We start from the raw sequence: 23,062 nt of genomic DNA, 5'->3' as shown, positions 1-23,062 counted from the left end.
CCCAGCGAGAGGAGAGGGGTGGTGTGCCGGCCAAGAGCCTCACATCACAGTGGCACTTGTAACATCCAGGGCTATATAATTGTTTCAATGAAGAGCGACTTTATGAAATGATCCTTTATTCTAAAAATGATTGGATACAGTTGTGTAAATTGGGACAGTTTGCATGGCGATCCGACTTGTGGGAGCACCTGCCCCCCCGAAGCTCTGGTTGCTGTATCCCCACTGTGTCAGTATTTACATAGGTTTGCGTCTCTTCCGATGTGCCGATGCCTCCACGCACATCACATACCCCGCCCCGCCCGACATACCCCGCCAGAGGCCGGCGGGACTTGCGGCATCCTCCTCAATGCAGGCTGCTTGAAACGCCTTCCGTTCGACACCTCCCGCCGGGCGTGAAGAGAAGCCCCACCCCACACCCCCCTCCCCCCCCACCCCGCGAAGGGTCAGAGCAGGGCTGGCATTTGCTCTGCAACATCGAGCCTCGTCGCCACCTTTTCAGCTTCCGGCAAGACTTGGGTCTGAGGCCAAACACCGTCCCCCGCCCCCGCCGTGACTCACCCATCGCGTTTCCTCGGGTTTAATACTTCCCCACCCACCCCCACCAGTTTATGGGGGAAGAGCAGGAGCCGCGAGAGAGGGAGAGAGAGAGAGAGAGAGAGTGAGCCAGCGACGGGTCTCATTTGGGCGCGTGCTGCTGCAAGGTGCTGCTGTTGGACTGAGCCTTGCTGTCCGAGGCCGACGGAAGGGACACCACAATGTATTTCTGGGCGTTCCCGGTCACTGTGCTACTGGGTGCGGTCTGGGAGGTGGAGACCAGCTTGACGATGGGTTGAATGCTGGGCACTGTGGTGGTGACGGGAGATGTGCTGCCGGTTCCACACGGCGTGGTCCTCAGCGTGATCACCTGACGGAAAAGGAACAGGAGAAGCGTTACCACCTTCTGACTGCATTCCCCTTCCCTGGTGACCCTCCGCAGCAATGCAACTCGGCTGAAATGGACTTCAGCTCAAACAATCTAATCCCCCCTCCCCCAACTTGTCTCTTGCTCCTTCCCCACACACACAATTTACAGAACAGAAACAGGCCATTCTGTGCCAGTACATAAAATATAAGAATTAGGAGCAGGAGTCGGCCATTCGGCCCCTCGAGCCTGCTCCGCCATTCAATGAGATCATGGCTGACCTTTGACCTCAACTCCACTTTCCTGCACTATCCCCATATCCTGCGATTCCCCCTAGAGTCAAAACATCTTTATATTCAACGACTGAGCCTCTGGGGCAGAGAATTCCAAAGATTCACCACCCTCTGAGTGAAGAAATTCCTCATCTCAGTCCTAAATGGCCGCCCCCTTATCCTGAGACTGTGACCCCTGGTTCTAGCCTCCCCAGCCCCGGGGGAAACAACCTCCCTGCATCTACCCTGTCAATCCCCCTCTAAGAATTTTATATGTTTCAATGAGATTAAAGGGTTACGGAAATAAGGCAGGGCGGGATAGATGGAATTAAAATACAGATCAACCAGGATCTGATTGAACGGCAGAACAGGCTCGAGGGGCTGAGTGGCCTCCTCCGGTTCTCATATCCCTCCATGGCCTCGCCCATCCCTATCTTGCTAACCTCCTCCAACCCTCCGAGATCTCTGCACTCCTCCAAATCCAGTCTCTTGTCCTTCCAAGGTTTTCATCAGTGGCCGTGCCTTCAGGTGCCTGGGCCCCAAGCTCTAGAATTCTCACCCTAAACCTCTCCGCCTTGCTCTCTCCTCCTTTAAGACGCGCCTCAAGACCGACCACGCACTGACCCCTCCCCCATCCCAATATCTCCTTATGTGGCCCGGCACCAAATGTTGTTTGATAATCACTCCTTGGGACGTTTTACTGTGTTGAAGGCACTATATAGATGCAAGTTGTCAAAGACAAGATTGGACACTGAGCCACACGAGGAGATAGTCGGACAGGCGACCAAAAAGCTTGGTCAAAGAGGCTGGTTTTAAGGAGCGGCTTGCAGGAGGAGACTGCAGATGGAGTGAAGGTACAGATGGAATTGAATTGAATGGCGGGATGGGCTCGAGGGACTGAGTGGCCTCCTCCTGCTGCCATGACGCTCACCTGTTGCGTGCTGGAGGAGCCAGAGCTCGAAGACATCACGATATAGTTGGTTGGAGACGGAGACGACTGGGTGGGGGTCGACGGGCGCGTGAGCAGCGTCTGCATGGGCAGCGTGATGGAGCTGGGGACCTTGAAGATGCTGGAGGTAGTGGTGGGTTGAGACGATTGCGGGCTCTGGGAGATGGTCAGCGTGGGTCGAGGCTGCAACACAAAGCACAGGCGGGCATGGAGTGAACGCACGCAATAGTGTCAGACGTGTCCCGGGCTCCGTAAAACAAAATCCTATATAATCCGACAGGTCCGATAATTCCCGTTCTCTCCAACCTACCACCAAAGGCAGGACCTTCGATCGACTTCATCCTTCGGCCATGTTGCATCCTTCCTCATTAGAGGGAGCGCCGCACTGTCGGAGGGGCAGTGCTGAGGGAGTGCCGCACTGTCGGAGGGGCAGTGCTGAGGGAGCGCCGCACTGTCGGAGGGGCAGTGCTGAGGGAGCGCCGTACTGTCGGAGGGGCAGTGCTGAGGGAGCCCTGTACTGTCGGAGGTGCAGTGCTGAGGGAGCCCTGTACTGTCGGAGGGGCAGTACTGAGGGAGTGCCGCACTGTCGGAGGGGCAGTACTGAGGGAGCCCTGTACTGTCGGAGGGGCAGTGCTGAGGGAGCCCTGTACTGTCGGAGGGGCAGTACTGAGGGAGTGCCGCACTGTCGGTGGGGCAGTACTGAGGGAGCCCTGTACTGTCGGAGGGGCAGTACTGAGGGAGCGCCGCACTGTCGGAGGGGCAGTACTGAGGGAGCGCCGCACTGTCGGAGGGGCAGGACTGAGGGAGCGTCGCACAGTCGGAGGGGCAGGACTGAGGGAGTATCGCACTGCCCTCTTAGGTAGACGTAAAAGATCCTGCGGCCCCTGTTTTGAAGAAGAGCAGGGGAGTTATCCCCGGTGTCCTGGCCAATATTACAACAGTGACTACACTTCCAAAGTACTTCATTGGCTGTGACGTGCTTTGGGATGTACTGAAAGGCGGTGTAAATGCAAGCCTTTCTTTCTCTGGAATCGCTTTGGGTGAATGTGCAACACACAGTGCTGTTGGCAACGCACGGGTCATAATCGCAGCAATCAGGGTGAGGCAGGATGGCTTCGACTGGGAAATACAAACAGTAAATGCTGGAAATACCCAGCAGGTCAGGCAGTATCTATGGAGAGAGAAACAGAGTTAACGTTTCACGTCGATGACCTTTCATCAGATAAAAGAAGTAGTTAGAGATGTAACAGGTTTTAAGTGAGTGTAGGGGCAGGGAAAGGAGACGAAAGAACAAAAGGGAAGGTCTGTGATAGGGTGGAGGGCCTCTGACATCTCACCCGTGGTTGTTCCTTATTTATGAATAGAAGGGGTAACGTTTGCAAGGCCACTGATTCCAATGTAGGCACTTTTTAGAAGGGAGTGCAGGTGAAAGAAAGGACTATTACATCACAGGGCTTATTCTGCAACTCAACAACGTGCAGTTATAAGAACATAAGTGTTATATATGTAGACTTGTATTTACTCTGTACAGCCACCAAAAGGCTCTCCCATAATCCCTTGGGAGCACAGGTATTTAAGGAAGCTTCACAGGTTATAGAGACACTCTGGAGACCTGCAATAAAAGACTAAGGTCACACTTTACTTTGAGCTCAGAGTGTTCAGTCTGACTCTTTTTCCATACACAACAATAAGAACATAAGAAATAGGAGCAGGAGTAGGCCATACAGCCCCTCGAGCCTACTCCGCATTTAATACGATCATGGCTGATCCGATCATGGACTCAGCTCCACTTCCCTGCCCGCCCCCTTAATCCCTTATCGGTTAAGAAACTGTCTATCTCTGTCTTAAATTTATTCAATGTCCCGGCTTCCACAGCTCTCTGAGGCAGCGCATTCCACAGATTTACAACCCTCAGAGAGAAGAAATTCCTCCTCATCTCAGTTTTAAATGGGCGGCCCCTTATTCTAAGATTATGCCCCCTAGTTCTAGTCTTCCCCATCAGTGGAAACATCCTCACTGCATCTATATATAACGCCTTTAACGTGGTAAAACGTTCAAAAGCGCTTCACGAGAATGTTTAACAAAATTTGACACAGAGTCACACAAGGAGAAATTAGGGCAGATGAGCAAAAGCTTGGTCAAAGAGGTAAGTTTTAAGGAGTGTCTTAAAGGAGAGAGAGAGGTAGAGAGGTTTAGGGAGGGAGTTCCAGAGCTTGGGGACCAGGCAACAGAAGGCACGGCCACCGATGGTGGAGCGATGGAAATCGGGGGGAACGGGCAAGAGGCCAGAATTAGAGGAGCGCAGATATCTCGGGGGGGTTGTGGGTCTGGAGGAGATTAGAGATAGGGAGGGGCGAGGGCCATGGAGGGATTTGAAAACGAGGACGAGAATTTATTTATTTTTTTAATTGAGGCGTTGCCGGACCGGGAGCCAATGTAGGTCAGCGAGCACAGGGGGTGATGGGTGAGTGGGACTGGGTGTGAGTTAGGACACGGGGGCAGTGAGCACAGGGGGTGATGGGTGAGTGGGACTGGGTGCGAGTTAGGACACGGAGCAGTGAGCACAGGGGGTGATGGGTGAGTGGGACTGGGTGTGAGTTAGGACACGGGGCAGCGAGCACAGGGGGTGATGGGCAAGCGGGACTGGGTGCGAGTTAGGACACGGGGCAGCGAGCACAGGGGGTGATGGGTGAGTGGGACTCGGTGCGAGTTAGGACACGGGGCAGCGAGCACAGGGGGTGATGGGTGAGTGGGACTGGGTGCGAGTTATGACACGGGGCAGCGAGCACAGGGGGTGATGGGTGAGCGGGACTGGGTGCGAGTTAGGACACGGGGCAGCGAGCACAGGGGGTGATGGGTGAGCGGGACTCGGTGCGAGTTAGGACACGGGGCAGCGAGCACAGGGGGTGATGGGTGAGTGGGACTCGGCACGAGTTAGGATACGGGGCAGCGAGCACAGGGGGTGATGGGTGAGTGGGACTCGGCACGAGTTAGGACACGGGGCAGCGAGCACAGGGGGTGATGGGTGAGTGGGACTCGGCACGAGTTAGGATACGGGGCAGCGAGCACAGGGGGTGATGGGTGAGTGGGACTCGGCACGAGTTAGGACACGGGGCAGTGAGCACAGGGGGTGATGGGAGAGTGGGACTCGGTGCGAGTTAGGACACGGGGCAACAAGCACAGGGGGTGATGGGTGAGTGGGACTCGGTGCGAGTTAGGACATGGGTCAGTGAGCACAGGGGGTGATGGGTGAGCGGGACTCGGCACGAGTTAGGACACGGGGCAGCGAGCACAGGGGGTGATGGGTGAGTGGGACTCGGTGTGAGTTAGGACACGGGGCAGTGTGCACACAGGGTGATGGGGGGGTGCTGGGGCAGTGTTTGGTAGCGATTGTGAGCAGGAACCCTGGGAAATACCACCATCGGGGGACACAGACCAACTGTAGTGCTGCTGCCTCGGACATAACCACGTCATCTACACAACTCAGCTCCCCATCTCCAGCTTACGTAGACACAGGCCACTCGGCACAACGGGTCTGTGCCGGGGTTTATGCTCCACACCAGCCCCCTCCCACCCGCTTCATCTCACCCCATCGCCATACGAACAATGACGGACAGGCAGAACACTGCACTTAGCTAAGTTATACATTGTTGTCCAGTCTTGAGCCCAGTCTCCCAACACATTAAGATCTGCCTGAAGCAGGTGAGCATCATGTACAGTTCGAAGACGCAGATCTTGGTATCATCCGCAAATTGTGCTGCCAACCCCTGAATCCAGATCATCAATAAAAATACTGTTGTAAAAAGCAACGGTCCCAACACTGATCCCTGCGGGACAGCAATCCAATCAGATCGGTCTCCAATCAGATCCAAATCCATCTGTAACTGCTCTTTGCCTGCGTCCTGCCAGCAAGTTCCAAATCCAACTCAATATATTTCCAATACCAGAGGCTCCGATCTTATAGAAAAGCCTCTTATGCATACCTTGTCAAAAGCTTTTTGGAAATCTAAGCAGACATATCCTATTCCTTTCTCCCTCGTGTTTATCCAGCCTCCCCTTAAATACATCGATACTATTCGCTTCAACCCTCCCTGTGGCAACGAGTTCCACATTCTCAACGCTCTCTAGAAAAAGACATTTCTCCTGAACTCCCTGTTGGATTTATCAGTCACTATCTTATATCGATGGCCTATAGTTTTGGTCTCTCCCACAAGTGGAAATATCTTCTTTACGTCTACCCTATCGAACCCCCTCCATCAGGTCAGCCCTCGGCCTGCTCTGCCCCAAGCCTGTTTGGGTTGCCAGACATGAGCAGCACTGAGCGACTAGGCACGGACTGGCAGGGGTATTTTTTCCCCCACAATGTAGAACGTTGTTGAGAAGTGTAGGTGACAGGGCGGGCAATGTAGCTCAGCGTATTGTGGTTAAAGGAGGAATTACCTCGAGACTAAAGGCAAGGAGCGGTGGTTAGCTGCCACCTGTAGGAGGAAGAACAAATTATTGCACAAAGACTTTCCCGTTGCTCAGAAAGGCTGGCTACTCCCATAAGCAACGTTCTGTTATACTTGTCTCGAACCTTGGTGGGATTACGCTTGGAGCACCGTGCACAGTTCTGGTCTCCGTATCACAAAAAGGATATAGAGGCACTGGGGAAGGTGCAGATACGATTATCATCATCATCATAGGCAGTCCCTCAGAATCGAGGAAGACTTGCTTCCACTCTTAACATAAGTCCTTAGGTGGCTGAACAGTCCAATACGGGAACCACAGTCCCTGTCACAGGTGGGACAGATAGTCGTTGAGGGAAGGGGAGGGTGGGACTGGTTTGCCGCACGCTCCTTCCGCTGCCTGCGCTTGGTTTCTGCATGCTCTCGGCGACAAGACTCGAGGTGCTCAGCGCCCTCCCGGATGCACTTCCTCCACTTACGGCAGTCTTTGGCCAGGGACTCCCAGGTGTCGGTGGGGATGTTGCACTTTATCAGGGAGGCTTTGAGGGTGTCCTTGTAACGTTTCCTCTGCCCACCTTTGGCTCGTATGCCGTGAAGGAGTTCCGAGTACAGCGCTTGTTTTGGGAGTCTCGTGTCTGGCATGCAGACAATGTGGCCTGCCCAGCGGAGCTGGTCGAGTGTGGTCAGTGCTTCGATGCTGGGTATGTTGGCCTGGTCGAGGACACTAACGTTGATGCGTCTGCCCTCCCAGGGGATTTGCAGGATCTTGCGGAGACATCGTTGGTGGTATTTCTCCAGCGACTTGATGTGTCTACTGTACATGGTCCATGTCTCTGAGCCATACAGGAGAGCGGGTATTACTACAGCCCTGTAGACCATGTGCTTGGTGGTGGATTTGAGGGTCTGGTCTTCGAACATGCTTTTCCTCAGGTGGCCGAAAGCTGCGCTGACGCACTGGAGGCGGTGTTGAATCTCGTCATCAATGTCTGTTCTTGTTAATAAGGTATGGGAAATGGTCCACGTTGTCCAGGGCCGCGCCGTGGATCTTGATGACTGGGGGGCAGTGCTGTGCGGCGAGGACAGGCTGGTGGAGGACCTTTGTCTTACGGATGTTTAGTGTAAGGCCCATGCTTTCGTACGCCTCCATAAATACGCGTACTGTAGCTCGACGACATTGGTCGGGGTGGTCTTGGACCTGGCCTGGAGACGGCGACGGTTGAACAGCTTCCCGCTGGTTCTGTAGTTTAGTTCCACTCCAGCGGAGAGCTTGTTGACTGTGAGGTAGAGCATGGTGGTGAGGAAGATTGAGAAGATTGAGAATGATAATTAACAAGGATGAGACCGGAAGTGAGAGGTTATTCCCATCAGGAAGGATGTAGAGGAACAAAGGGACATTGGAGTGCAAGTCCACAGGTCCCTGAAGGTAGCAGGACAGGTAGATAAGGTGGTTAAGAAGGCATACGGAATATTTGCCTTTATTAGCCGAGACATAGAATACAAGAGCAGGTGGGTTATGCTTGAACTGTATAAAACACTAGTTAGGCCACAGCTGGAGAACTGCGTGCAGTTCTGGTCACCACATTACAGGAAGGATGTGATTGCATTAGAGAGGACACAGAGATTTACCAGGATGTTGGCTGGACTGGAGAATTTTAGCTATGAGGAAAGATTGGATCGGCTGGGGTTGTTTTCTTTGGAACAGAGGAGGCTGAGGGGAGACCTGATTGAGGTGTATAAAATTATGAGGGGCCTGGATAGAGTGGATAGGACGGACCTGTTTCCCTTAGCAGAGGGGTCAACAACCAGGGGGCAGAGATTTAAAGTAATTGGGGGGAGGTTTAGAGGGGATTTGTGGGAAAATGTCTTCACCCAGAGGGTGGTGGGGGTCTGGAACTCACTGCCTGAAAGGGTGGTAGAGGCAGAAACCCTCACCTCATTTAAACAATACTTAGATGTGCAGTTGTAGAGAAAAGAGCCCCAGTCTATTCAGCCTTTCCTGATGGTTCCAACCTCTCCGTTCCAGTATCATTCTAGTCATTCTTTTTTGTGCCTTCTTCAGTGCCTCTATATCCTGTTTATAATACGGAGGCCAGAACTGTGCAGTGCTCCAAGTGTGGTCTAACCAGACCAGAGCTGTGCACAGTGCTCAAAGTGTGGTCTAACCAGACCAGAACTGTGCACAGAGCTCCAAGTGTGGTCTAACCAGACCAGAACTGTGCACAGTGCTCCAAGTGTGGTCTAACCAGACCAGAACTGTGCACAGTGCTCCAAGTGTGGTCTAACTAGACCAGAACTGTGCACAGTGCTCCAAGTGTGGTCTAACCAGACCAGAACTATGCACAGTGCTCCAAGTGTGGTCTAACCAGACCAGAACTGTACACAGTGCTCCAAGTGTGGTCTAAACAGATCAGAACTGTGCACAGTGCTCCAAGTGTGGTCTAACCAGACCAGAACTGTACACAGTGCTCCAAGTGTGATTTAACCAGACCAGAACTGTGCACAGTGCTCCAAGTGTGGTCTAACCCAGACCAGAACTGTGCACAGTGCTCCAAGTGTGGTCTAACGAGACCAGAACTGTGCACAGTGCTCCAAGTGTGGTCTAACCAGACCAGAACTGTGCACAGAGCTCCAAGTGTGGTCTAACCAGACCAGAACTGTGCACAGAGCTCCAAGTGTGGTCTAACTAGACCAGAACTGTGCACAGTGCTCCAAGTGTGGTCTAACTAGACCAGAACTGTGCACAGTGCTCCAAGTGTGGTGTAACTAGACCAGAACTGTGCACAGTGCTCCAAGTGTGGTCTAACCAGACCAGAACTGTGCACAGAGCTCCAAGTGTGGTCTAACCAGACCAGAACTGTACACAGTGCTCCAAGTGTGGTCTAACCAGACCAGAACTGTGCACAGTGCTCCAAGTGTGGTCTAACCAGACCAGAACTGTGCACAGTGCTCCAAGTGTGGTCTAACCAGACCAGAACTGTGCACAGTGCTCCAAGTGTGGTCTAACCAGACCAGAACTGTGCACAGTGCTCCAAGTGTGGTCTAACCCAGACCAGAACTGTGCACAGTGCTCCCAGTGTGGTGTAACTAGACCAGAACTGTACACAGTGCTCCAAGTGTGGTCTAACCAAGGTTCAATACAAGTTTAACACAAAGTCCCTGTTTTCCAATAGTGTCCCTTGTGCAAAGTCATTTAATGGCAATACTTTTGATCCCGGAAAGAAATTTTTTTTTGCTGTAAATTTGGAAGTTGGAGCATAAACGCTAGGGGTTGCTTACCTGCTGCGTGCTGGATGAACCGGAGGCTGAAGACATCATGATGAACTTGGTGGGGGATGGCGAGGGCTGGGTTGGCGTGGACGGGCGGGCAGAGACTAGGGTCTGCATGGGCAGTGTGATGGAGCTGGGCACTTTGATGATGCTGGGTGCCCTCGACGTCTGGGTGGTTTGTGGAGCCTGTGATATCGTGAGGGTAGGTCTGGGCTGCAACAAGAACATCGAGAGTCAAACGATTTCCTCACGCGGGATTAGACCAGCATTACCCACCCTCCTCTCCTGAAGATACTCGCGAAGTGCGGCACTCAAGAGGCGCTTGACATAAGAATTAGGAGCAGGAGTCGGCCATTCGGCCCCTCGAGCCTGCTCCGCCATTCAATGAGATCATGGCTGATCTTCTACCTGAACTCCACTTTCCTGCGCGATCCCCCTATCCTTGGATTCCCTTAATAATCAAAAAGTCCTGGGCCCAATATTTATCCCTCAACCAACATCACTGAAACAGATGATCTGGTCATTATCACATTGCTGCGTGTGGGAGCTTGCTGTGCGCAAATTGGCTGCTGTGTTCTCCCACATTACAACAGTGACTACACTCCAAAAGTACTTAATTGGCTGTAAAGCGCTTGGGGACATCCGGAGGTGATGACAGGCGTTATAGAAATACACGTCTTTCTTTCTCCCAAGACCAAACGCACTCGGACATTTCTGTCTGATTCTGCCTCTGCAAAGCGCCTCGGGACGTTTTTTTTTTGGGTTCGTGACGTTAAAAGGCGCTATATAAACGCACGCCGCTGTTGTTGTTCCTTACCTGTGTGATGGTCAGCGTGGTCCTGTTCACCTGCTGGGCCTGCATGGCAGCCTGGGCACGTGCCTTCACCACGTGGGTGCACAGCATGGGGCCCAGGTAGCCGTAGTCCGTTTTGTACGACTCCTGGTTGTCGGGAGTGGAGCGGATTTTCGCTACGACTGGTGCACAATGTTTCTACAAATCCAAAATGTTTTAAAAAAACACACTATTTAAAAAATTGAAAGGGAAGAAGATTCAATAGCAACTTTCAAAGAGGGGATTGGATATACACTTGAGTAGACAATATTGTGCCTTGCCCATATTATGGGGGCAGAGCCAGCACAAGGCATGATGGGCCGAATGGCCTCCTTCTGCGTTGTAAGATTCTGCGTTTTTAACTCTTAACTTCTTTTTGAAATTAAGGCATAGGTGTACGATGGCACAGTGGTTTGGACCAATAGCCTCACAAGCTACTCACCACTCACCTTCGCAATTAGGGACAATTAGGGACGGCCACATCTCATGCACGAAAAAAAAGATTTAAGATAATTGGCACCAGAGGGGAGATGAAGCGAGATTATTTTTAGAAGAGAGTTGTTGTGATCGGGGACGCACTGAATAGGCAGGGGGGTGGGAGGGATGGAAGGAGATTCACTTCACAAAGGGAATGGATAAATACTTGAAAAGGAAAATAATTTGCCGGGCTGTGGGGGAAAAGAGCAGGGGGAGTGGGACTCTTTCAAAGAGCTGGCAAAGGGGCGATGGGTCGAACGGCCTGCTTCAGTGTTTTAAGATTCTAGGAACATGTGTACGTCATCATTCCGCGGGCAACCCCTCAGCCCGCCACAGGCCAAGTCCACCCTGGTTTCCTGCTTCACAATCACATCGTTTCATTGCTTGCACGGGTGACCTACCAGGAGTAAGCTTTGGACGTGGTCCGCTCCGATCTTGTCGATGTTGCTGACCACGGGTCCATCGAGAACAGCTCGGACACGCTCCCCTTCGATCTGAAGTCTCTGGATAATCAGAGTCTTGATCACCTGTTTGTCAAAGACACTTGGTTAAATCCACGAGTTGTGTGTCCAGGGATTTATACATTGACTCAACACGTCTGCAGTGTGCACCCTCTACAAGATGCACAGCAGCAACATTTCCCTGGATGAATGCAGCTCCAACAACACTCGAGAAGCTCGACACCATCCAGGACAAAGCAGCCACTTGATCGACACGCTACCCACCACCTTCAACACTCACTCCCTCCACCACCTTCAACACTCACTCCCTCCACCACCTTCAACACTCACTCCCTCCACCACCTTCAACACTCACTCCCTCCACCACCTTCAACACTCACTCCCTCCACCACCTTCAACACTCACTCCCTCCACCACCGTGGCTGCAGTGTGTACCATCTACAAGATGCACTGCAGCAACTCGCCAAGGCTTCTTCAACAGCACCTCCCAAACCCACGACCTCTACCACCTAGAAGGACAAGGGCAGCAGGCGCATGGGAACACCACCACCTCCACGTTCCCCTCCCAGTCACACACCATCCCGACTGGGAAATATATCGGCCGTTCTTTCATCGTCGCTGGGTCACAATCCTGGAACTCCCTCCCTAACAGCACTGTGGGAGCACCTTCACCACACGGACTGCAGCGGTTCAAGAAGGGGGCTCACCACCACCTTCTCGAGGGGCAATTAGGGATGGGCAATAAATGCCGGCCTTGCCAGCGACGCCCACATCCCGGGAATGGATTTTGTTTAAAACACAGGGGCCGAATCTGACATTTTAAGCCAATTATACATTCGGCTGAAAATAGGAGAGGTATCAAAAACCCAAATAACTTCAGATTTACAAACTGGAATATAAAAACTTGCACTTTCTGAGCACGTTGCCTCATCTCAAAGTGTTCACACCGCGAGCTACTTCTGAAGCAAGGTGGTTTATGGAGGCTATTAAACTTTCAATAGACCAGGACAGTTAGTGTCAGACACGAGTCTGTACAGCCCGACACGAGTCAGGGTTTTCACAAACCAAGTAATTATGTTCCCCAGACTCTGCGTTAACTTTACTTACGCAAGATGCGTTATTACTTTTATAGGACACTTACATCGTGGCCCAGTTCAGCCAATCCGGCAATGCAGCCATACCGAGTTGTCCAGGGAGTCTTGTCGTCCAGCCAACTCTGAAAGCGTAACAAAGAGCGAGGCCAAGTTATATGCAGAGGGCTGAATGCACCAGCCACCAAAGGAATTCCTCCAGGGAGCAGATCCATTGACAATAATCTCGCGCTGGCTTATCCCGGGTGCAGGGTGGTATGGAGTCATTCACAAACCAGGAATCAGTCTGGTGAACCTTCGTTGCACTCCCTCTGTGGCAAGTATATCCTTCCTTAGCTAAGTCAGCTGTGGCTCAGTGGGTCGCATACTCTTGCCTCTGAGGTTGTGGATTCAAGTCCCACTCCAGGGGCTTGAGCACAAAAATAATCAAGGCTGACACTCCAGCACAGTACCGAGGGAGCGCCGCACCGTCGGAGGGGGCAGTGCTGAGGGAGCGCCGCACTGTCGGAGGGGCATTACTGAGGGAGCGCCGCACTGTCGGAGGGGCAGTACTGAGGGAGCGCCGCACTGTCGGAGGGGCAGTACTGAGGGAGCGCCGCACTGTCGGAGGGGCAGTACTGAGGGAGCGCCGCACTGTCGGAGGGGCAGTACTGAGGGAGCGCCGCACTGTCGGAGGGGCATTACTGAGGGAGCGCCGCACTGTCGGAGGGGCAGTACTGAGGGAGCGCCGCACTGTCGGAGGGGCAGTGCTGAGGGAGCGCCGCACTGTCGGAGGGGCAGTACTGAGGGAACGCCGCACCGTCGGAGGGGCAGTACTGAGGGAGCGTCGCACTGTCGGAGGGGCAGTACTGAGGGAGCGCCGCACTGTCGGAGGGGCAGTACTGAGGGAGCGCCGCACTGTCGGAGGGGCAGTACTGAGGGAGCACCGCACTGTCGGAGGGGCAGTGCTGAGGGAGCGCCGCACCGTCGGAGGGGCAGTACTGAGGGAGCGTCGCACTGTCGGAGGGGCAGTACTGAGGGAGCGCCGCACTGTCGGAGGGGCAGTACTGAGGGAGTGCCGCACTGTCGGAGGGGCAGTACTGAGGGAGCGTCGCACTGTCGGAGGGGCAGTACTGAGGGAGCGCCGCACTGTCGGAGGGGCAGTACTGAGGGAGCGCCGCACTGTCGGAGGGGCAGTACTGAGGGAGCACCGCACTCTCGGAGGGGCAGTGCTGAGGGAGCGTCGCACTGTCGGAGGAGCAGTGTCGGAGGGGCAGTGCTGAGGGAGCATCGCACTGTCGGAGGGGCAGTGCTGAGGGAGCGCCGCGCTGTCGGAGGAGGCAGTGCTGAGGGAGCGCTGCACTGTCGGAGGGGGCAGTGCTGAGGGAGCGTCGCAGTGTCGGAGGGGGCAGTGCTGAGGGAGCGCCGCACTGTCAGAGGGGGCAGTGCTGAGGGAGCGCCGCACCGTCGGAGGGGCAGTACTGAGGGAGCGCCGCACTGTCGGAGGGGCAGTACGGAGGGAACGCCGCACTGTCGGAGGGGCAGTACTGAGGGAGCGCCGCACTGTCGGAGATGCCGTCTTACGGAAGAGACATTAAACCGAGGCCCCGTCTGCTCTCTCTGGTGAACGTAAAAGATCCCACGGCATATTTCGAGGAAGAGCAGGGGAGTTCTCCCCGGTGTCCTGGAGCTGATATTTATCCCTCAATCAACATAACAAACACAGATGATCTGGGTCATTATCACATTGCTGTGTGTGGGAGCTTGCTGTGCGCAAATTGACGTTTCCCACATTACAACAGTGACTGCACTCCAAAAGTACTTCATTGGCTGCAAAGTGCTTTGAGACGTCCGGTGGTCGTGAATGGCGCTATATAAATGCAAGTCTTTCTGTCCTTAGGTAAGGTGAGCAGAACCGTGCACAGTGCCCCGGGAGCCTCCCTTACCTTGGTGAAGGTTTTGGTGATACGGGACTGGATGTTGTTTGTGGTGGTGCTGAAGTTCTTGCAGATCTGGGCCATGAGTCGTGCGGCGAAGTCCCGCAGAGCCCAGTGGTTGTCCACGTCTGGCCGCAAGCACAGCTGTCGGCTCACTATGCACGTTACCACGGCAGGGATCAGTTCGTGCAGCTGTGGGGTGGGGAAGGGAGGAGAGAGCATCGGAGACAATTCAAGGCACAATGTTTGGTGGAGAGAAGGTTTGATGTCCACCTCACTCCCATATCGCGGAGTTTTCTTTTCCAGATTTTTTTTCTTCTTTTTTTTGAACCCTCCTCCCTCTCTTTTCTCTGTTTCCCATGGCAGCTGGTAATTATTCCGTCATTCACCCCCCATCACAAGAAATAGGAGCAAGAGTCGGCCATTCGGCCCCTCGAGCCTGCTCCGCCATTTAATACAATCATGGCTGATCCGATCATGGACTCAGATTAGAGATAGTAAGGGGAAAAAGTCACTGGTGGTCGTAGTTTATAGGCCCCCAAATAATAACTTCACTAATCAAGGCAATAATCAAGGGAATAATGGAGGCATGTGAAAAAGGAACGGCAGTAATCATGGGGGATTTTAACCTACATATCGATTGGTCAAATCAAATTGCACGGGGTAGCCTTGAGGAGGAATTCATAGAATGCATACGGGATGGTTTCTTAGAACAGTATGTTACAGAACCTACAAGGGAGCAAGCTATCTTAGATCTGGTCCTGTGTAATGAGACAGGAATAATAAACGATCTCCTAGTAAAAGATCCTCTCGGAATGAGTGATCACAGTATGGTTGAATTTGTAATACAGATTGAGGGTGAGGAAGTAGTATCTCAAACGAGCGTACTATGCTTAAACAAAGGGGACTACAGTGGGATGAGGGCAGAGTTGGCTAAAGTAGACTGGAAACACAGACTAAACGGTGGCACAATTGAGGAACAGTGGAGGACTTTTAAGGAGCTCTTTCATAGTGCTCAACAAAAATATAATCCAGTGAAAAAGAAGGGTGGTAAGAGAAGGGATAACCTGCCGTGGATAACCAAGGAAATAAAGGAGAGTATCAAATTAAAAACCAATGCGTATAAGGTGGCCAAGGTTAGTGGGAAACTAGAAGATTGGGAAAATTTTAAACGACAGCAAAGAATGACTAAGAAAGCAATAAAGGGAAGATAGATTATGAAAGTTGTTGGAGTGGATTTTCAAACATAGCAAAGCATGATGGGGTAAGCCACCACGAAATTAACTTTGTACCAAGAAGCCTATCTGCTGTCCCTGATATGAACACTGCAGCAACAAGTGACTCATGGCCAGGTGCAGGCCACTATTTCATAGAAAGCTTTGCAACAGAATAACTAACCACAAAAGAAGATAGAGAGGAAGGGCCCACAAACTCGCACCATGCTATCAGGTTTCACTAGGACTAAAATGTTGTATGTAAATGAATTGCGTTGCCATATGGATTGATTGGTTGTACGTAAATTAATTTAAATGATTGTATTCCGCTCCCTGTAAACTGCTTATAACCCCGTGACACAAGGCACTCGGGGAGATCACGGGATCTCAACTCTTCTCCCAGAGCTCTGTTAGCAATTAAGTTGTCTCTCTTACCTTACCAGAGTCGATGTGAATTTATTTTCACTAACAAAAGTAAACTTGCGCAAAACATAAAAACAGATAGTAAAAGCTTTTACTGATATATAAAACGGAAAAGAGTGACTAAAGTAAATGTTGGTCCCTTAGAAGATGAGAAGGGGGATTTGAGAAGGGGGATTTAATAATGGGAAATGTGGAAATGGCTGAGACTTTAAACAATTATTTTGCTTCGGTCTTAACAGTGGAATACACAAAAACCATGCCAAAAATTGCTGGTCATAGGAATGTAGGAAGGGAGGACCTTGAGACAATCACTATCACTAGGGGGGTAGTGTTGGACAGGCTAATGGGACTCAAGGTAGACAAGTCCCCTGGTCCTGATGAAATGCATCCCAGGGTATTAAAAGAGATGGCGGAAGTTATAGCAGATGCATTCGTTATAATCTACCAAAATTCTCTGGACTCTGGGGATGTACCAGCGGATTGGAAAGCAGCTAATGTAACGCCTCTGTTTAAAAAAGGGGGCAGACAAAAGGCAGGTAACTATAGGCCGGTTAGTTTAACATCTGTAGTGGGGAAAATGTTTGAAACTATCATTAAGGAAGAAATAGCGGGACATCTAGATAGGAATAGTGCAATCAAGCAGACGCAACATGGATTCATGAAGGGGAAATCATGTTTAACTAATTTACTGGAATTCTTTGAGGATATAACGAGCATGGTGGATAGAGGTGTACCGATGGATGTGGTGTATTTAGATTTCCAAAAGGCATTCGATAAGGTGCCACACAAAAGGTTACTGCAGAAGATAGAGGTACGCGGAGTCAGAGGAAATGTATTAGCATGGATAGAGAATTGGCTGGCGAACAGAAAGCAGAGAGTCGGGATAAATGGGTCCTTTTCCGGTTGGAAATCAGTGGTTAGTGGTGTGCCACAGGGATCGGTGCTGGGACCACAAATGTTTACAATATACATAGATGACCTGGAAGAGGGGACAGAGTGTAGTGTAACAAAATTTGCAGATGACACAAAGATTAGTGGGAAAGCGGGTTGTGTAGAGGACACAGAGAGGCTGCAAAGAGATTTAGATAGGTTAAGCGAATGGGCTAAGGTTTGGCAGATGGAATACAATGTCAGAAAATGTGAGGTCATCCACCTTGGGAAAAAAAACAGTAAAAGGGAATATTATTTGAATGGGGAGAAATTACAACATGCTGCGGTGCAGAGGGACCTGGGGGTCCTTGTGTATGAAACTCTTTTGAGTTCAGGTGCAGCAGGTAATCAGGAAGGCGAATGGAATGTTGGCCTTCATTGCGAGAGGGATGGAGTACAAAAGCAGGGAGGTCCTGCTGCAACTGTATAGGGTATTGGTGAGGCTGCACCTGGAGTACTGCGTGCAGTTTTGGTCACCTTACTTAAGGAAGGATATACTAGCTTTGGAGGGGGTGCAAAGACGATTCACTAGGCTGATTCCGGAGATGAGGGGGTTACCTTACGATGATAGATTGAGTAGACTGGGTCTTTACTCCTTGGAGTTCAGAAGGATGAGGGGTGATCTTATAGAAACATTTAAAATAATGAAAGGGATAGACAAGATAGAGGCAGAGAGTTTGTTTCCACTGGTCAGGGAGACTAGAACTAGGGGGCACAGCCTCAAAATACGGGGGAGCCAATTTAAAACCGATTTGAGAAGGAATTTCTTCTCCCAGAGGGTTGTGAATCTGTGGAATTCTCTGCCCAAGGAAGCAGTTGAGGCTAGCTCATTGAATGTACTCAAATCACAGATAGATAGATTTTTAACCAATAAGGGAATTAAGGGTTATGGGGAGCGGGCGGGTAAGTGGAGCTGAGTCCACGGCCAGATCAGCCATGATCTTATTGAATGGCGGAGCAGGCTCGAGGGGCTAGATGGCCTAATCCTGTTCCTAATTCTTATGTTCTTATGTTCCCTGCCCGCTCCCCATAACCCCTTATCCCCTTATCGGTTAAGAAACTGTCTATTTCTGTCTTAAATATATTCAATGTCCCAGCTTCCACAGCTCTCTGAGGCAGCGAATTCCACAGATTTACAACCTCAGAAGAAATTTCTCCTCATCTCAGTTTTAAATGGGCGGCCCCTTATTCTAAGATTATGCCCTCTAGTTCTAGTCTCCCCCATCAGTGGAAACATCCTCTCTGCATCCACCTTGTCAAGCCCCCTCATAATCTTATATGTTTCGATAAGATCACCTCCCATTCTTCTGAATTCGAAAGAGTAGAGGCCCAAAACTACTCAACCTTTCCTCATAAGTCAACCCCCTCATCCCCGGAATCAACCAAGTGAACCTTCTCTGAACTGCCTCCAAAGCAAGTATATCCTTTCGTAAATATGGAAACCAAAACTGCACACAGTACTCCAGGTGTGGCCTCACCAATGCCCTGTATAACTGTAGCAAGACGTCCCTGCTTTTATACTCCATCCCCCTTTGCAATAAAGGCCAAGATTCCTTTTGTCTCTTAAATCAGTCTTGCCTTCCACCCAGACCCCACTGGGCCCCAAGCTGTGGAACTCCCTCCCTAAACCTCTCTATCCTCCTTCAAGATGCTCCTTAAAACCGACCTCTTTGACCCAGCTTTCGGTCACCTGCGCTCACTTCTACTTATGCAACTTGGTGTCAGATTTTTTCGTCTGGTAAGGCACTGTATAAATACAAGTTGTTGTTGTTGTTGGATCAATGCGAGTCTGAGTTTCCGACACTCGAGCGAGTGCTGGAGGGAGCAACACTCACGTATTTCTCCAGGTAAAGTGTAGGATTGTCCATCAAGGCTTTCACCATCCGCATCAGGTAGATTAGGAGGGCCAGGTTATTCTGCACCACGTTCACACGGACCTGGGACACACAAGGAGGAGAATACTAAGGCACAGAAAGATCCCGGTCACCCGCTGCCCTAAACATCAGTCAATCGTAGGGACTGGGAGGGGCCAGTGAGCCTCCCAATCTGCTCCTTACCGTTGCCGAATTCCTAACACAACGGTATACTTTCAAAGCGTTTTACTGCTATTTTTCCTCGAGCGTCTTAACAGCCATTTTGGAGGGAGGGAGGCCACAGTGAAAAAGGGATGACAAAACAGTGCAGCACGGGAGGCCATTCGGTCCATCGATGTCTGCACCGGCTCTTTCGAAGAACAATCCTGTCAGTCCAATCCCCTCCCGCTCTTTGCCCATATCCCTGCCTTTTTTTCCTCCTTCAGGTATTTATCCAACTCCCTTTTGAAAGCCACGATTGAGTCTGCCTCCATCACCCTCTCAGGCCGTGCATTCCAGATCCTAACCACTCGCTGCGTAAAAACGTTTTCCCTCGTGTCGCCTTTGGTTCTTCTGCCAATCGCCTTAAATCTGTGTCCCTCTGGTTCCCGACCCTTCCACCAATGGGAACAGTTTCTCTCGATCTCCTCTGTCCAGACCCCTCATGATTTTGAGCACCTCGATCAAATCTCCTCGCAACCTTCTCTGCTCCGAGGAGAACAACCCCAGCTTCTCCAGTCTATCCCCGTAACTGAAGTCCCTCATCCCTGGAACCATTCTCGTCAATCTTTTCTGAGGCCTTCACATCCTTCCTAAAGTGCGGGGCCCAGAATTGGACACAATACTCCAGCTGGGGCCAAACCGGTGATTTACCTGGGTTTAGCATAACTTTTGTACTCTGTGCCTCTATTTATAAAGCTCAGGATCTCGTACGCTTTATTAACTGCTTTGTTAACCTGACCTGCCACCTGCAAAGATTTGTTCACAAACACCCCCAGGGTGTCGCTTCTTGCACCCCCTTTAAAAGTGCAGCACTCAGAATGTATTCTCGCTCTTCAATCTTCCGAGGAATATAGGAACAGGACAACGCCATTCAACCTGTTCCGCCATTCAATGAGATCAGGGCTGATCTGTGACCTAACTCCATCACCCGCCTTTGCCCCATATCCCTCAATACCTCTGGTTAACAACATTTTAAATCTGAGATTGATAGAGTCAACAATTGACCCAGCACCAATTGCCGTTTGCGGAGAGAGTTCCAAACTTCTACCATCCTTTGCGAGCATCACCTCGACTAAAGTGTTCAAAATTACGAGGGGTTTTGGTAAGTGTGATTTGGTTGGTCTTTCTATCGAGTTATGTACAGCGTTATATTGGGAGCTATTATATTTTCATTGTACTTTGTTCTTAAATTGTTCTCCCTAGAGCAGAGAAAGTCACGGGGAGATTTAATAGAGGTGAAACCCCTCGAGTTCAAAATTCTCATCCTTATTTTCAAATCCCTCCATGGCCCTCGCCCCTCCCTATCTCTGTAATCCCCTCCAGCCCCACAACCCCCCGAGATCTCTGCGCTCCTCTAATTCTGCCCTCCTGACCATCCCTGATTATAATCGCTCCACCATCGGTGGCCGTGCCTTCTGTTGCCTGGGCCCCAAGCTCTGGAACTCCCTCCCTAAACCTCTCCGCCTCTCTCTCCTCCTTCAAGACGCTCCTTAAAACCCAACTCTGAACAAGCTTTTGGTCACCTGCGCTAATTTATACTTATAGAAACATAGAAAATAGGTGCAGGAGTAGGCCATTTGGCCCTTCTAGCCTGCACCGCCATTCAATGAGTTCATGGCTGAACATGCAACTTCAGTACCCCATTCCTGCTTTCTCGCCATACCCCTTGATTCCCCCCAGTAGTAAGGACTTCATCTAACTCCTTTTTGAATATATTTAGTGAATTGGCCTCAACAACTTTCTGTGGTAGAGAATTCCACAGGTTCACCACTCTCTGGGTGAAGAAGTTTCTCCTCATCTCGGTCCTAAATGGCTTACCCCTTATCCTTAGACTGTGACCCCTGGTTCTGGACTTCCCCAACATTGGGAACATTCTTCCTGCATCTAACCTGTCTAAACCCGTCAGAATTTTAAACGTTTCTATGAGGTTCCCTCTCATTCTTCTGAACTCCAGTGAATACAAGCCCAGTTGATCCAGTCTTTCTTGATATGTCAGTCCCGCCATCCCGGGAATCAGTCTGGTGAACCTTCGCTGCACTCCCTCAATAGCAAGAATGTCCTTCCTCAAGTTAGGAGACCAAAACTGTACACAATACTCCAGGTGTGGCCTCACCAAGGCCCTGTACAACTGTAGTAACACCTCCCTGCCCCTGTACTCAAATCCCCTCGCTATGAAGGCCAACATGCCATTTTCTTTCTTCACCGCCTGCTGTACCTGCATGCCAACCTTCAATGACTGATGTACCATGACACCCAGGTCTCGTTGCACCTCCCCTTTTCCTAATCTGTCACCATTCAGATAATAGTCTGTCTCTCTGTTTCAAATTTTCCATTTCACAACACTCCTGTGAAACACTTTGGGATATTTCACTATGTTAAAGGTGCTATATAAATATAGGGTGTTGTTGTGAGTTCCACAGTCTCACCGCTCTCTGGGTAAAGAAGTTGCTCCTGAATTCCCCGTTGGATTTATCAGTGACCATCCTATATTGATGGCCCCTAGTTCTAGTCTCACTCGCTACTGGAAACATTTTCTCTACGTCTATCCTATCGAACCCTTTCATAATTTTAAAGGCCTCAATCAGCTCGCCCCTCACTCAGCCTTCTCTTCTCTAAAGAACCCCAGCCTGTCCAGTCTTTCCTGATAGGATAGCCTATAGTAAGCAGAGCAGTTTCTACCCAAAATAAAGGGAGTGCTCAACGACACTGTAACCATCAACTTTTGAAACGGACGTGAATGCAATTGGCTAATGGTGGCCTGTTTATTGGCCACATCATCGACTGCCCCCTTAAAGGTGGATGATGTATCAGTAAAAGTGACCATGAAGCTGTCGAATTGTCGCAAAAACCCCACTGGTTCACTGATGTCCCTTTGGGGAAAGAAACCTGCCGCCCTTACCCGGTCTGGGCCTATACGTGACTCCAGTCCTACACCAACCTGGTTGACTCTGAGCTGCCCTCAGAGTGGCCTGGCGAGCCACCTGGTTCTATCGAAGCCACTACCAGCGGTTCAAGAAGGTGGCTCACCACCATTTTCTCGGGCCGACTAGAGGTGGGCAATAAATTCCAGCCTTGCCAGCGATGCCAACATCCCGTGAGAAAAAGATCTCGATCAGATCACCAACCCCTCAGTCTGCTTGTTATATACGGGGCTAAAGTTGTACTGGGCGATTCGGATACACTGGAGCCTGTACAGGGAGAACAATAGTCTGGATCTTACCCCTTCCGATATGAAGGTGCTGAATCTGGGCAGCATTTGGTACAAGCCTGGGTCCGTGGCTATGCTCTGCAGCGCCTCCTGTTGGAAATAATGAGCAAAGCGGTCACCCTTGAGATTATGGCAAAAACAGAACAGACTTGTTTGTAAAACACAACATCGTTCTAATAAATGAAGAGATCTTACTGCTCTCTTGGCTTCACAGGATCCCACGCAGGCCTCGGTGATCTCCTTGTAATACAGCTGCTGCTCCACCGACAGTTCGTGCGTGGTCCGAGGCTTCAGTTTCATCACACCACCATCCAGCAGCGACTTCTTCTTATCTTTACCTGCGGAGGGGACAAACACTTAATACAGAGCACACACTATACACTACCTTTTGCCGGAGAGGGAGGGGGGGGCGCGGAGAGAGGGAGGGAGGGAGGGGGCGGAGAGAGGGAGGGAGGGAGGGGGCGGAGAGAGGGAGGGAGGGAGGGGGCGGAGAAGGGAGGGGGCGGAGGGAGGGAGGGGGCGGAGAGAGGGAGGGAGGGAGGGGGCGGAGAGAGGGAGGGAGGGAGGGGGGGGCGGAGAGAGGGAGGGAGGGAGGGGG

General features: G+C 51.2%; 1 protein-coding gene across 1 annotated transcript in view; it reads right to left on the bottom strand.

Moving 5' to 3' along the window:
- Positions 1–432: 432 nt before the first annotated feature.
- The window catches only part of taf6 (TAF6 RNA polymerase II, TATA box binding protein (TBP)-associated factor), a 36,600-nt gene continuing 13,970 nt past the window's right edge, over positions 433–23,062 (bottom strand). Inside the window, exons 7-16 of the mRNA XM_070872446.1 lie at positions 22,660–22,802; positions 22,477–22,554; positions 19,017–19,118; positions 14,624–14,806; positions 12,749–12,823; positions 11,548–11,673; positions 10,655–10,828; positions 9,847–10,050; positions 2,105–2,305; positions 433–904 (exon numbers count right to left, since the gene is read on the bottom strand). Coding sequence (XP_070728547.1) covers positions 677–904; positions 2,105–2,305; positions 9,847–10,050; positions 10,655–10,828; positions 11,548–11,673; positions 12,749–12,823; positions 14,624–14,806; positions 19,017–19,118; positions 22,477–22,554; positions 22,660–22,802 — 1,514 coding nt within the window. The 3' untranslated portion in view covers positions 433–676. The remainder of the gene's footprint in view (positions 905–2,104; positions 2,306–9,846; positions 10,051–10,654; positions 10,829–11,547; positions 11,674–12,748; positions 12,824–14,623; positions 14,807–19,016; positions 19,119–22,476; positions 22,555–22,659; positions 22,803–23,062) is intronic.

This window comes from Pristiophorus japonicus, unplaced genomic scaffold, assembly GCF_044704955.1.
Source record: "Pristiophorus japonicus isolate sPriJap1 unplaced genomic scaffold, sPriJap1.hap1 HAP1_SCAFFOLD_317, whole genome shotgun sequence".
In the NCBI taxonomy this organism is placed as follows: Eukaryota; Metazoa; Chordata; class Chondrichthyes; family Pristiophoridae; genus Pristiophorus; species Pristiophorus japonicus.
The sequence above is the reverse complement of the archived record's forward strand: the minus strand, read 5'-3'. Positions and strand labels throughout refer to the sequence as shown.